Source organism: Microchirus variegatus, assembly GCF_963457635.1.
Source record: "Microchirus variegatus genome assembly, chromosome: 19".
In the NCBI taxonomy this organism is placed as follows: domain Eukaryota; kingdom Metazoa; phylum Chordata; class Actinopteri; order Pleuronectiformes; family Soleidae; genus Microchirus; species Microchirus variegatus.
The window spans coordinates 15,519,798-15,534,020 of NC_139820.1; the positions used below are offsets into that span (position 1 = coordinate 15,519,798).

General features: G+C 42.6%; 1 protein-coding gene across 2 annotated transcripts in view; it reads left to right on the forward strand.

The window, feature by feature from the left end:
* Positions 1-14,223, forward strand: part of arhgap46a (Rho GTPase activating protein 46a) — a 50,882-nt gene that overhangs the window by 20,031 nt on the left and 16,628 nt on the right. For both annotated transcript variants that reach the window (XM_083906430.1, XM_083906431.1), the window contains exon 2: positions 2,360-2,860. In XM_083906430.1, the coding sequence (XP_083762556.1) occupies positions 2,360-2,860 (501 nt within the window). The remainder of the gene's footprint in view (positions 1-2,359; positions 2,861-14,223) is intronic.

Here is a 14,223-nt window from a genome sequence, read left to right on the forward strand (position 1 = left end):
AGTGACTGTAACCCTGCCAGACCTGACTGCCACCACAATCCTGTGTCTATTTCTGATTCAGGGGTGCACACAGGGTTTGGAGGTAATGTGCAAAACAAATGTGTATCTGTGTGTCTGTTGGACACTGTCTGTAGGTGCTCTTCTCCATGCTAGGTTGATCATCTCAGCTAGCCTGGGCTGTAGGCTCGTACCACAAATAACCATGACAGGGAGAAGAAAACCTTTTCTGTCCTGTGAAAGCTGGGAAAAGATCCAAACTGTATAGCAGATTCTTGTGACACTAATTCCTCCCCTGCTGGAACTAATCTCTCAGCAGTCCAGTTAATATGGCCTGTTCAAGGCAGAAATGTTGCACCTTTATTTGTGAAATACTTTGCTGTCAATAGCAAGTGTTTATTACTTTGTGCTTTTTCAGAAGGTGTGTCCAGCGGCGCCTGGAGCCACAGCGGGCGTCTTGTAGCCAGAGCCCGTGGCGAAATGCAGGTCTTTTACCTCACAGCCATATCAATTTGAAAACTATATTGTCTTCTCAGTTTTCTCAAATTAAAGGGAGCCAGAGCCAGTCATAACTGTTAGCAAAGATGGCGGACACCGTGTTTACATTCTGGGAATGAAATCTCGTAACCCTATGGGTGAGTCTAAAAAGTGCAGAACTAGTGCTGTAGTCTTTACAGAAATCCTCCCCTCTTACACGAAGGTACGGTCATAAAAACACCTGGAAAAGTTTTTGAAATTGAAAATGCATTTTCTAGGTCCTTAAGGGTGAATGAAAAACTACATTTCGTATAAAGTTTTGGAAAAGTCATGGAAATATTGCATGGATAATATTTTGGATGCGTAAAACATAAATAAAATGATGTAATGTGCAATTAAAATTTAAATTGACACGGAAGTGTCAAGCGGAAACAAGGAGATCACTGGCGCTGTGCTTAGCGACCCTCCATTCCTCACATGGATTTTGAGATACTCTATTCAACGACATAATGCCAGGAAAGTGTATTTGTAACGAGTGTGATATGATTTAACTGCGTCTATGCAAATAAGGCGTACGGAGAAGATCATTCAGTCCTGGCGTGTGGGTTTCGCTGGCTAACACACAAAATCTAACGGAGAAGCTAAAAACACACGGCCACACCCTTGCGGGGGCGTTCTTACTCAGAGGTAAAAAAAAGGAGATGCCTATAGGGGACAACAATTCACATGCAAAGGATGTCACACAGTGGCTGCAAGTATATACTGCAAGCGTGAACCAAAACGTGAAGAACAAAAAATCCCTTACAGATTACAACCACTTCCTCACTTTTAACCATTACTTAAAGCATTACTCAAATAATAATTCAAATCAATAAGTATGAAAGAAAGTTACAACAGAGTGGCTTTTTAAGGAGCGCTTTAAACTTTGGCTACTGAAAGACGCAGACCACGGACGTGCAAAATGCTGATTATGAAAGACGTGTCGCAACAAACTGCATATGTATTTTTATTTGACGAAAGTCTTAACAAAGATTTGTAGTCAAAACAAATGGACATTCATGTAAGACTGTGGGATGGCACTGATTTTCGGTCTTGGAAAGTCAATGAAAGGTTATGGAGAAGTCATTGAAAAGTAATGGAAAACTATTGCTAAAAAAGTGTAAAAACACTGCTTTCCTCTGTTTCTGATTTAGACATCTACTGTGATACTGAGAATCTCACTGTCTCCAGTGTTCTCACCAGGATTTACTGTCACAGACATAATGGAGCCTGCTAAAGGGAAGCATGACATAGATGTACCAGAAAACTGCAGTCCTTTTGTATTTATCAACTGTGATTTTACTGTATATTTTGTATTCTAATTTACCACAAAATTTACTTTGAACGTGTTTGAAAAGTGCTTTCATTTGACCATGGAAAAGGTCTATGAACCCTTTTTTTACTGTCTACCTGTTGTGCTGAAATGGCTGGCTGTGTAGTTAATCCGTGTGGTTTTTAGTAAGTGGCACTCGGAGCGTATGATTCTCGATGGTCCTGCTGACTCCATGCTCGGTGTCTCGCTGAGTGCATCCACCTGTCTTCTTATTCACGAAACATACATGCATGCCATAACTCCTGCTGCTCCACTGTCTACCAAAGAGATGACATCACTTTCAACACAAACACTCACAGATGAATACATGTATGGGACACAAATGCATAAGAGCATTTGCACACACACTCTCAGGACTTTCAGTTTTTCAGACGGTGAGAGTTGTTTACTGCTTGATTAGTGGTCACACGTGACCACGTCCTCTGATGCATCATTGTCAACTGTTGGTAAATTATCTCTTGCAATGTTCAGCTGAAAACAGCACTTAACCCTTTGTCCCTTTGTCTCATTCAGCTCTGATTGGGTGGAGATCCTGGAACCACGCTCCTGTGAGCGTATGTATGTGAACTTGACCACTGGGGAGTGTGGCTGGGATCCCCCTGCGGGCGTTCCTGTCCGTCAGGCAGACGGTAACCAGTGGTGGGAGCTATTTGACTCCCAGAGTGGCCGCTTCTACTACTACAATTCTACTGGCCGCCGCACAGTCTGGCATCGACCACAGGGAGCAGATATTGTGCCCCTCTCCCAACTTCAGGCCATGAAGCGATGCAGTGAAGCCAAGCGGACTGGGGGGAGTATGGATAGGCACCACCACAAGACAACAGGGAGTATCAGCAGTGTAGGTAGCCAGGGTGGCTGCACCCCTCTGCCTGAGCAGGAGGGAGACATCAGGAAAACCTTGGAGACCAACGAGGAGAAGGGCAACACTGAGGTAGACCCAGCAGTGGACAGCAGATCACAGGGAGATGGAAGCAGCAATGAACACAGCACAGATGGCAGCACAGACACACAGAGGTAAGCCTGACCAAACCGTAAGACAGTAAGTCTGGAAAGAGCATTGTGCTCAATCATGAGTGGGTCATGTCACATGAAGAAAAGTGATAAAGTGGTAAAGTGAGTTATAATGACATCAAACATTTTTTTTTTACTTATCTGAACATTCCATATGTCCTTTGTTTCCTACATACTATTGCCTGTGAGCCATGCTCAGCCATTTCAGTTAATTGCTACCAAATGGGGAGGGTGGTCACTTATTTTATAGAACACAACACACACACCCATCCCCCCTCATGCAAGAGTTACTTATGCATAACGGCCTTTAACAGTCACTCATTTAAAGACTCTGTCATGTGCTTAGCTTTGTGGCCTCATCCAAAACACCATCTTTTCCCTGCAAGCCAGATTCCAGGCATGCCACTTCTCTTTCCCCTGGCACAACGCCACTGCAACCACATTAGTGTCCTTCTGTGTACTCACCATTACCTTCCACCACTCTGCTTCAATGCAATTTCTATTTCTTTAAACAAAACAAGTCTTTGAGCAACCAAAGACTGCAATGCCACTTATGAGTGAGGTTTTAAATGTACAGACATCTAAGATACCACTGCAGCGATGTCTCAATGCTGCCACCATATTGATCATTACAAACAATTCATACATTTTCAAGGAGTTATTTTGTTCTTCAAGTGATTGCAGACTCTTTGGAGTAGATCTGCAATTGTCTCCAGTTACTTGTTTTGATTCTGGTAAAAACTCCCTTGTTTATCACTTTACTCCACGGGGTGAGGGTGAATCGGCCATCTCTGATTTCCTTGTTCTATTTATGTTCCATTCGTATCTGTATGGACCAATATGGTGCCGATGTAAACGCCTGATTTTGTGCTCATTTATCATCCATTTGTGTGTATGTCTGTCAAGGTGAATTCTTGCTGTCAGGTTCATCTTGGCTCATCTTGTATCACACCCTGGACATTTGGAGGTTCTTGCTCTGACCCCTCCAGTCCTTTGGGATTATGTAATGTGACAGGAGAAGTAATTGGTCAGGCATGGTTGTTTAGTGCCGCCAGTGAAGCCCTGTTGCATTCTCTCTGGGTTCTACGCTGCCTCAGTGACTCAACCTTTCCCAGAACCTTTTCAGTCTTTTTTTGAAAACAATGGCCAGCTGTGTTCCTCAAAGAAACGCTGGGTAGTAGCTTAAGCACCTGATATGCTTCTTGCCATATGGCTCTCTACATGCTCACTAGCAGGTAATTGGATACCACCACAATATGCATGGCAAATGGAACAGCTTCACATGGTTAAAACCAAACTCAGACTAGCTCTTAATGATCGATGGAAAAAAATGAATTCTTTTTAGAATTGAGATCACATTTTTGGTATTTTAAACATTATTAAACCGTCTTCAGGAGTTCGATATAGGTAACCGGACTTGTTCTGAAGCTAGCTAACTTCTGAATATGACCATGACATGGATGACCCTATCACACAATCTTTTATTTTATTATTTATCCTGAACACAAATTGTCTCTGCTTTTCTTTTAACTTATTCATACTGTCACCATCTCTTTGATAATGATGCTGCTGTCCCTAATCTGCATGTTTGAGTTGTATCAGTTCCCACTGCGTCAAAAAAGCCAGTTTTAGAGGCTTTAGTGCCCATTCTTATGGCCCTTTTCCACTATGGTCCTGACTCGCCTTGCCTCAGCACAGTTTAGATTGCATCTCGACTACAAAAAAATATCTACTCAACGTGGGCAGAGTTATCACTGCACGGCTGCTTGAAATTGCGATGAATTTGGTTTACGACACACACACACAAACAAATGAGTTACTAGTGACTTGTAAAGCAGTTGTTTTCGGTGTAACTGAATCATTAGAATAGTTAAGTAAAAAGATTAGTTCAATACTTCCTCCATGACCGGAGCACAGACTCCGTCTGACACAGTCACTGGACTGAAATACAGCGGCAGGGTTTGGTATGCGTGCTGTCCCTAAATACACCAGACTACTCTGTTAAATATTGAGATTTTAGACATTTCCCTGGTAATTGTTGGAGATTAACCCACACTTTTAGGATTGTTAAGTATTTTAACTGATCTACAGTTCGGCATTGTTCAGCTTCATTCTTGTCTTGGACGTCTCTCCCTGTAACGACACTGACCAATCAGCAGCAGTCTGGCAACTAAAATAAAGTACCTGCTACCAGGTACTATGCTAGTGGAAAAGCAACTTCACCGTGGCGAGGCAAGTAGAGCCGGTGGAAACACGCCATTAGTGATGATGAAAAAGTCAAACAGGTAAGTTCAAGGGGAGAGAGTTTAATAGTTGTTTGAGTGGTAATAGTGGTTTGAGGTCAGGTTACATGTCTGCCCTTCCCACAACACAGGAGAATTTTGACATTACAAGTTTTCAGTTTTTATCCTAACATACAACTTTTAATCAGAGTGTGGCTGCATTTAGCAATGAGGTATATCATTCTCTCAAGTTCATTCAGTCTTTGGTTTGTTTCTGCTGTTCTACACATGTCCTTACTTGTTCTATTCTTCTTTTCTTTAAAATCTCACCACAGATGAAACATTATCAACTTATGACATTTGAAAGCAATGGTGCACAGCACAGTCCCAGTTCTTTCAACACCACTTTCCTATTGTTTTGGAGCTATTGATATATTTGGCTGTTTGTAATAGATAAAGAAGTTTTCAAGGATTTCACAAAACTCACCCTTTGTTTTATTCTAAGCACTGGTTGGTTAATGCAGCTTCCTATCTCTATCGGTCTCCCTCCCTCTTTTTTTTTTTTTTTTTTTTTAAATATTATATCTATATTTGTTTACATACATGAATTGTGGGAAATGTAGGCATATGAACGTGCTTGAATGTTGACTGATTGTCTAAATATGTTATTTATTGGCCCTTGGAATTCCTGATCACCTAGCTTGTATGTGTATAAAATTAATCCACTTTCTGTTGCTAGATTATCGGGCCGTATCCATACCGATGCATAAACATAAACGTGTCTTCAACGTAGAAAAGAAGATCTTGAGCATGTGCTATGTACAGACTTTTTTTAAGTATACATTACAATGTATAAAATCACAGAAACTGAGACAGAATGAAGAAAGCCAGTACAACTAAGAAAATAATAGTTATCATAAAGCGAACAATCCAAACAAACTCCAAACACAAGATGGAGAAGACAAAACGACGAAGATAAGCATCAATGCACGCTCAAGAGAGAGGTGGGACTGTGACATCATCGTTTTCTCAAAGTAGTGTAGTAGTGTAGTAGTAGTTTGGCTACACAAAAACGCAATATATATAAAAATAGTTTTCAGGGCTTCCAAAAAGTTTCAGTGTGGATAAAATGCCAATTTAATTTAAAAAGACGTGGCTTCACGTGGACAGCCCAAATAAAATCAGTATAAGATTAAGGTTTATGCCTGGCTTCTCTGTGTTGGCTTTTCTTCACGTGGCTTTAACTTTACAGGAATCCTGCTGAGGTTGAGTGGCTGTTGAAATTCTGCCATGGATGCATGACAGCATGGAGTAAGACAACCCCGCATTAAGGCCACATTATACTTCTCCGACTGCGTAATGCGTTATCCGTCTGCGTCACCACGTAGACCACTCGAGCCTTTATACTTCTGCGTCGTGGTGACGGATAGGCGCTGCAATTTCCCGCCCGATCAGTAGGGGTCGCTGCGCAAGGTTGTTGTGCTTTTGGCTACAGTGAGCAATGGCGTCCGAGGGAGAAAGACTGTTGTTGTAGAAACAGTGGCCGTTTGTCACTTTTCTGTGTCCCGGAACACAGTTTTAAGATAATTTGAGGCGAAAAATTGGCCATTTAGAATCTAAACATGTGCTGTGTGTGTTAAGATATGGCGTATTTATAGTTTGGCAGCGGCGTTATCGGCGGGGATCAGCTCCGCGTCTGTATCGCTCGGTACTCACTGTGAGCCGGCACAGAGCAGCTTAGCTCGGCCTGTCCTGCGGACCAATCGCAACTCTTGCCGTCTCCGTTGTCCCTTGACGGAGTGACGGACACTTCAAAAATATTTTGTGCAGTCGGAGACGACGTAGAGGCTCTTCGACAGGCTCTGCGTCGACGCAGAGTCTCTGCGTAACCTACGGAGAGCACTTTACGCAGAAGTATAAATTGGGCTTTACTCTTTTGTCTTTTGCACTGCCATGTGGCCTGGAGTGTATAATGGACCATGCAAACGAACAAAGGCTCTCACTTAAATCATGTTACCCTTCAGGGTCAACTCATAGATTTACATAAGCAGGAAGTCTGGGTACACTGAAAGTAGAGAAGAACACCAAATGACTCTAGTGTGTCCTCTCATTTAGCCCTTTAATGACATAGCAGTGCACCAGCATTCAGTCCATGGCTGTCACGCTGACATTAGACTCTTAAAGAGACTCTTTCGGATTCTTGGCTTGCTCTTGATTTCTCTTGAAACATTCACTCTCTTACTCTTACGCAGATGTTGGCATATCAGTATGAAAGGGAACTGAGCTCTGTCTGGGGTGGTACTTTATTGTTGTTAATTTGTGAGCTGTGAGGTAGAGAAAATGAGACAGGATTGTGGAACAGTCACGCATTGTCTACATATTTATGGCGAGAGAAAAGACCTTTCATGTTTTTCATCTCCTGCTACTTTGATGACATAGCCACAACAGTTTTATGCACAGTGGAAATACTTGTTTTTTCTCTACACTCCCGGTGTGGTAAGCTCTTTTTCTTTTTTTCCTCATTTCCTTTTTAGTAAGTTAATCTTCTGCTCTTTCCATATGGTACATGAGTTTGCTTTTGGTCATGATATGTGCCAAAGTCCTCTCCCTCTGCTTGTTTTACTTATAAATGTGTTGTTTATAGTGTCTTCCAGAATTGGATTACAGAGCTACAGTTTTATGTCTCTATGAAACAATGTAAACCTCTTGTTGTGGTGTGGTTGCGTATCTCCAGGGTTTTTGTGAGAAAGCAATGGCTCCACATAAGAATTTGCCTCAGGCATGCTGTTATTGAAGCATGAAGACATGGTATTTCCATGGCTTCTACTCCTGTTCAGCTCAAATGCAACATTATAGTTCACAATCTTACCTCTAAGACTTTAGATTGATTGAAACATATTGGATTTTGTTTGTGTATGAAATAGAGAGAAAGAGAGAGAGTGTGAGAAGTGGATAGTGTCATCTGAACCATTTGTTACAGTGATTGGAGGTGCGGATACACTTTCAAATTCCAGAAGCAGGGTCTCCCTGGAATCTGTTGTAGCCCCATCCTGTTCCTTCAGATTGATCCTCATGGCTGTGACCCATCACAGCGCTCCTTAGAGAGTCACTGACATGCACAGCTGGTAGACATCTTGTCTCACTGGAAGGAGGTGTGCCAGTTCAGCTGTTGCAGGGCAGCTGCCTTTTGGAGGTATCTTACTCTGGGGGCCACCAGCTTTGCCACAAGCCCAAAATCGTATTTAATGCAAATGCTTGATTTTTATTTCATACATTTTTGACTGGTTCTTTTGACTATGAATACTGGAGAAGTGGCTACAACATTGTCCTCAGTGAATCCTTTGTCCCTTCAGTTTCCTTCCTCTATGTAAATCTCAGTGATCTCATTAGTCTGTGCTCTGAGGTGTTTGCTTGGCCCGTGTGACCTTGTTTCCTCTTCCTGTTCAGTCACTGTTAATAATAACCACTGTTTTTCAGGGCCTGCTATTCCCAGGGTGTAAATGTAATAAATTCCAAATCCATATCATAATACACCAACATGACGCTGATGGAACACATTTTCCAGGCTGCAAAGAAAGAAAAAACAGAACATCTGCTGACAGCAATGAGATGGTTTCTGAGACGACCTGACCACAGGAATATTTTGAACAGTAACAGAGGCATCTGGGAGTTGGGACTTTAAAGGCCACATTATACTTCTCCATCTGCGTAATGCGTTGTCCGACTGCGTAACTACGGAGACACCCCGAACCTTAATACTTCTGCGTCGTGGTGACGGATACGCGCTGCGATCAGTAGGAGTCGCTGCGCAAGGTTGTTGTGCTTCTGACTACAGTGAGCAATGGCGTCCGAGAGAGAAAGAAAGAGAAAGACTGTTGTTGTTGAAACAGTGGCAGTTTCTCACTTTTCTGTGTCACGGAACGCAGTTTTAAGATAATTTGAGGCGAGAAATTGGCCATTTAGAGTCTAAACATGTGCTGTGTGTGTTAAGATATGACGTATTTATAGTTTGGCAGCGACGTTGTCGGCGGTGATCAGCTCCGCCTCTCTGGACGCTCGGTGCGCACTGTGAGCCGGCACAGAGCAGCTTCGCTCGGCCTGTCCTGAGGACCAATCGCAGCTCTTGCCGTGTCCTTTGACGGAGTGACGGACACTGCACGAAATATTTTTTCGGAGCCTCGACGCAGAGGACTCTGTAATCTCAGAGTGGGAAAATCTCAAAACACCACCCTGCATTATTGTGTAGACAACCAATACAACTACACTACTGTGATGTCATAATCCCACCTCTCTCTTGCATTTGCGTTTGGTGTTACTATCTTTATACTATCTGTATCTTGTGTTTGGTCTGTTCGCTGAATGATAACTTTAATTTCCTTTCCTTTGTCACCTTGGCATTCTTCATTCTATGTCTGTTTCTGTGATTGTATACATTATGTATACGGAAAAAAGTATTTATTAAAATAATTGCATGCTCTACGCTCTCTCCTATGTAGTTGTGTATTTCTGTAGAAAGGTCATGTACAGGCCTGGTATATTAACTGAATTTTTGAATTATATGCAAATAGCGCATACATGTCTGGCAGGTTCTAAATATAATGGTACGTGCAAAAGTGAGTTTGTGTTCATCACGTGTGCCTGAAAAATTCAGTTAATCTCTCTGCTAACAGCAAGGGATTTCGGAAATTCTTGAGTTTTATCTCACCCTGTGGTAATTGTTGTGTCGCTTTAAAATGACGTGATAAACTGCTGTGCATAATCCACTCCTTCAGCAAACATTCAACTGTCAATTGGGCTACTAGCAGGCAACACACCCTTTCTGAAGAAATTTCATCATGTTCTGTGTTATGTAAGAGCCTCCGTGTTAGCATCACTCTATGTGGAGGTTGAAGATGACTATGATTTTCTGCACCAACCCCCAACACACACACACTTTTCCTTGGCTGTCAAGGAGGTAGGTGTCTGTGTCAATAGCACAACTACACATTGTATGTGGCTCCCCACACTGCCTTTGAATAGGCCTTGAGGAATGCCAGCCTTCCCGCTCAATCCCTCGCTGCACTCTCCCACGACTAATCCCCACCCTGTCTCATTTACACATGCTCACACCCTCCCCTCATGTCTCTCCACCTCTGATCTCCTTCACCCCCTCCCAAATCCCCCATCCAACCAAATGTCGCTCTACTCAAAGCCATTTTCACCTCACCCCCCTTTTGGTCTTTGATGTGTAATCAAACATTTTTGGTTGACCTGTTTACTGTTGTTTGAGATATCTAATGTGATTTGAAGACACTTAACAGTCCCCTTAAAGCCCCTTTTCCACCTATGGTCCCAGCTCGCCTTGACTTGCCTCAGCGTGCCATTGTTTAGGTTGGTTCCCACCCTAACCCACACGACACACAAACGAGTGACATGTGAATTGTAAAGCAGTTGTTTTCAGTGTAACTGAATCATTAGAATCAGTTAATTAAAAATATTTGTTCAGTACTTCCTGCATGAGCGGAGCACAGACTCCATCTGACAAAGTCACTGGAGTTTACAGCAGCAGGGTTTGTGATGCTGCTCGCTCTGTTAAATATTGAGATTTTAGACATTTCCCTGGTAATTGTTGGAGATTAACCCATGTTTTTAGGATTGTTAAGTCTTTTTAACAGATCTTACAGTTTAGAATTGTTCAGCTTGATTCTTGTGTCAGACGTCTTGCTCGCATCTCTTCCTGTGACGGCACTCTGACCAGTTGTTGGCTGGCAGTCTGGTGACGTCACGCGTAGTATCCTCTAAGCTCGCTTGGAACCTCGCCCCAGGAGGTACTAAAAAGTACCAGGTAATATCCACCAACAGCTATGTGTGCAGAAATACGTTGGTGGCTCAGCGCACAGCACACGTGAAAGCGAAAGTCTCCTCTCCATTGCGTCCGTCCTATAGAGTGGGAACTTCCCAAAAAGCCACCCTTAGTTTTTTGCGTATAGAACCAATGCACATAATGATGGTTAGGGTTATAATCTCACCGGTTTTACCTTGTCTTCCTTTGTCTTCTTTGTCATCTGACTTCTTGTTTGGAGATTGTTTGAGATCTCTCTGCGATTGTATACTTAGTCAAATGAAGCTTTATTAGGGGAAGGCGATACTTCAAATTTTGGTATCGATCCGATACCGATCCAATACCAGTCAGTATCGGCGATACCGATACGATACCGATACTTATGGCGCTCCTTTCACGCTGCTCCGTCCTTTCGTTTGGATTATTAATTTGTTAATTATTAGTTGATAGTAATTCATCCAGGACAGTTTATAAGTAAAATACTTTAAAGAGCCCATATTATACCCTATTACCCCAAGTTAAACTAGTTCCTGATGCCCTAATGAACATGTCTGTGTCATGCTTTAGTCAAAATATCATAAGGATGAAGCACAATAGCAGTTCAATAACCCTGCCAAAACAGCCCTTTTCAGAATGCTCGGTTTTGTGCCTGGTCATTTACATGTGAATGAGACCCAGGTAAACACACACCCACTGCTTCCAGGGGATTGTCGATCTGACTTACTATCCACAGCCATACTGTCGCCACTTATCACCTATTGTCATGCACCGTCGTCACAACCCCCGCTCCATATACCCCATAGTAATGTCCGTTTCCCCGTTGTTACTGCATTTCACCGTAATGCATAGAGTGACCACGATTTTGGCTTCTCGCGATCATAAAAACATTAGAATCGAAGAAAAACGATTAATGTGCCGCACGGCGCGGTGTGTGTGTAAATTCCTATGCTAGAAAAACACCTTGAATGCACTTGTGTTACTGCAGCTGCAAGTAACGTGTGTGGATCAATAATGAGGAGAGAACATGGAAACACTACAGAAAGGTAGCCTTTGGTTGAGAAGAAATGTAGGACAACATCTACATCTTTCTGCAGTGCTTTCAAACGCGTGCTCTTCATATTATTGATCCACACATGTCACTCGCTAACTGCAGCGCACGTAACTGGTGCGTTCAAGGTGTTTTTCTAGCATAGAAATTTACATACACGATCAACAACAAAGGGCTTGTGAAGCTTGTGAAAAAAATTTTCATAAATAAAATATATCCACTGGACACACAAATCCTCTGAGGCTGGAAGTTTGTGTAAAACACTGTGCTCCGCTGTGCAGCCACTCTTCCTCCCTCGCCTGCACTTTCGTATTTCACAGGGACAAGGAGGAGCTACGGTGGAGCTCTGAAGTACTCTGCCTGGCGGGGTGCCAACATTCACGGTGAAATGCTCGCTATGTCGTAACTCCGCGGGAGGTTTAAACGTCGCGTGTTTTATCGCCTATACTTACACTAAGTGGAACCACTAAAACATGACTGAGTCTTGTTTTTTCACATTTTGGGGACTGGTATGGCCCCCTGAGTCCCAAATATAAGTACTAAAATGATTAAAAAGTTGATTTTGCACAATATGGGCCCTTTAAAACAGTGCAGACAATTGTCACTTGAGAACAACTTAAAACAAATTATCTCCCTTCAGTGCACTTCTTTTCTTAAATAAACAAAGTGTAACCAAATGTTACAAACTAATTATTTTCTTTCTGCTAATAATAAATGTATTAGCAGAGTGTGTTTGCCTGGCTGTGCTCCGTGCTGTGACAGCAGCAGCTGCACTCAAAGTAGTGACACTTACACAGAAACAGACAGACAGGTCGCCTCCGCAGCAACCAGGTCAGTACAGAAACTGAAGTATCGATATTATTGCTGGTATTGATCAATATCAATACCAACGTTTGATCGATATTTTTGGATCGATCCGCCCACCACTAAGCTTTATATATTTTTTAAAATGTATGTACACAGCATACATGCTCTTGCTCAACATCTCTGTTTTTCTGGGGCAGCATTACAGTGTGTTGCTACTGTACAAATGCAAAACACACACACAAATCAAGAAATACGCGTGGATCACAAGCTGCACATTCATGTGGATCTGTGCGACTTTCATGCAAAGAATGTCTCAAAAATCCGTAAAGGCCACATTATACTTCTCCGACTGCGTAATGCGTTATCCGATTGCGTCACCACGGAGACGCCCTGCAATTTCCCGCCCGATCAGTAGGGGTTTCTGCGCAAGGTAGTTGTGCTTCTGGCTACAGTGAGCAATGGTGTCAGAGAGAGAAAGATTGTTGTTGTTGAAACAGTGGCCGTTTCTCACTTTTCTGTGTGACGGAACGCAGTTTTAAGATAATTTGAGGTGAGAAATTGGCCATTTAGAGTCTAAACATGTGCCATGTGTGTTAAGATATGACGTATTTATAGTTTGGCAGCTGCGTTATCGATGGGGATCAGCCCCGCGTCTGTGGGCGCTCGGTGCCACTGTGAGCCGGCACAGAGCAGCTTAGCTCGCAACTCTTGCCGTCTCCGTTGTCCCTTGACGGAGTCACGGACACTTAAAAAATATTTTGTGCAGTCGGAGACGACGCAGAGACTCTCTGACAGGCTCTGCGTCGACGCAGAGCACTTTACGCAGAAGTATAAATTGGGCTTAACTGTGGAAAGTGAGGAATGTGTGATCTGGCGATCCACAAATGCGAAATCACAATTCACAAATGCAAATTTCAGTTTTACAAATGTCACGTTATTTACAAATGACATCTTTATTTGTAAAAATCAATATACAAGTTACAAATTGGATTTTTGTATTTGTGGAGCTCAAAACACACATACAAATCAAGAAATACGTGATTTGTATGTGTGTTTTGACAATAAACACACATATTGTGTGGCTTTCAGTTGTTGCCACAGTTACATGGTGCACCGATGTTCACTCTGGTCTTGGACTGCTCTGGCAGTAGCTTTTCCAAAGCCTATTTGCGACCAACACCTGTTGTTGGCACCTTTTCTGCCATAACATTGTTTCAACTGTATTATGTCTCGTTGATTTAAGCAATACAGCACAAATGCTGCAGAAAATTATCTCCCACCCTACCTTTTAAAGAGCAAACGTTTGTTGAAGGATGTTGTGTTGTCCATGTATAAAGTCAGGCTTTTTTAAAGCTCCATACAAATCTGCCATAAGTGAGATTGAGCTCATACTTCCGCCCTGGCACAGTGTGTGCACATTACACTAGGCATTTCCTGTTTGTGCTGCATATGGAGAAGCCCTCTCTCT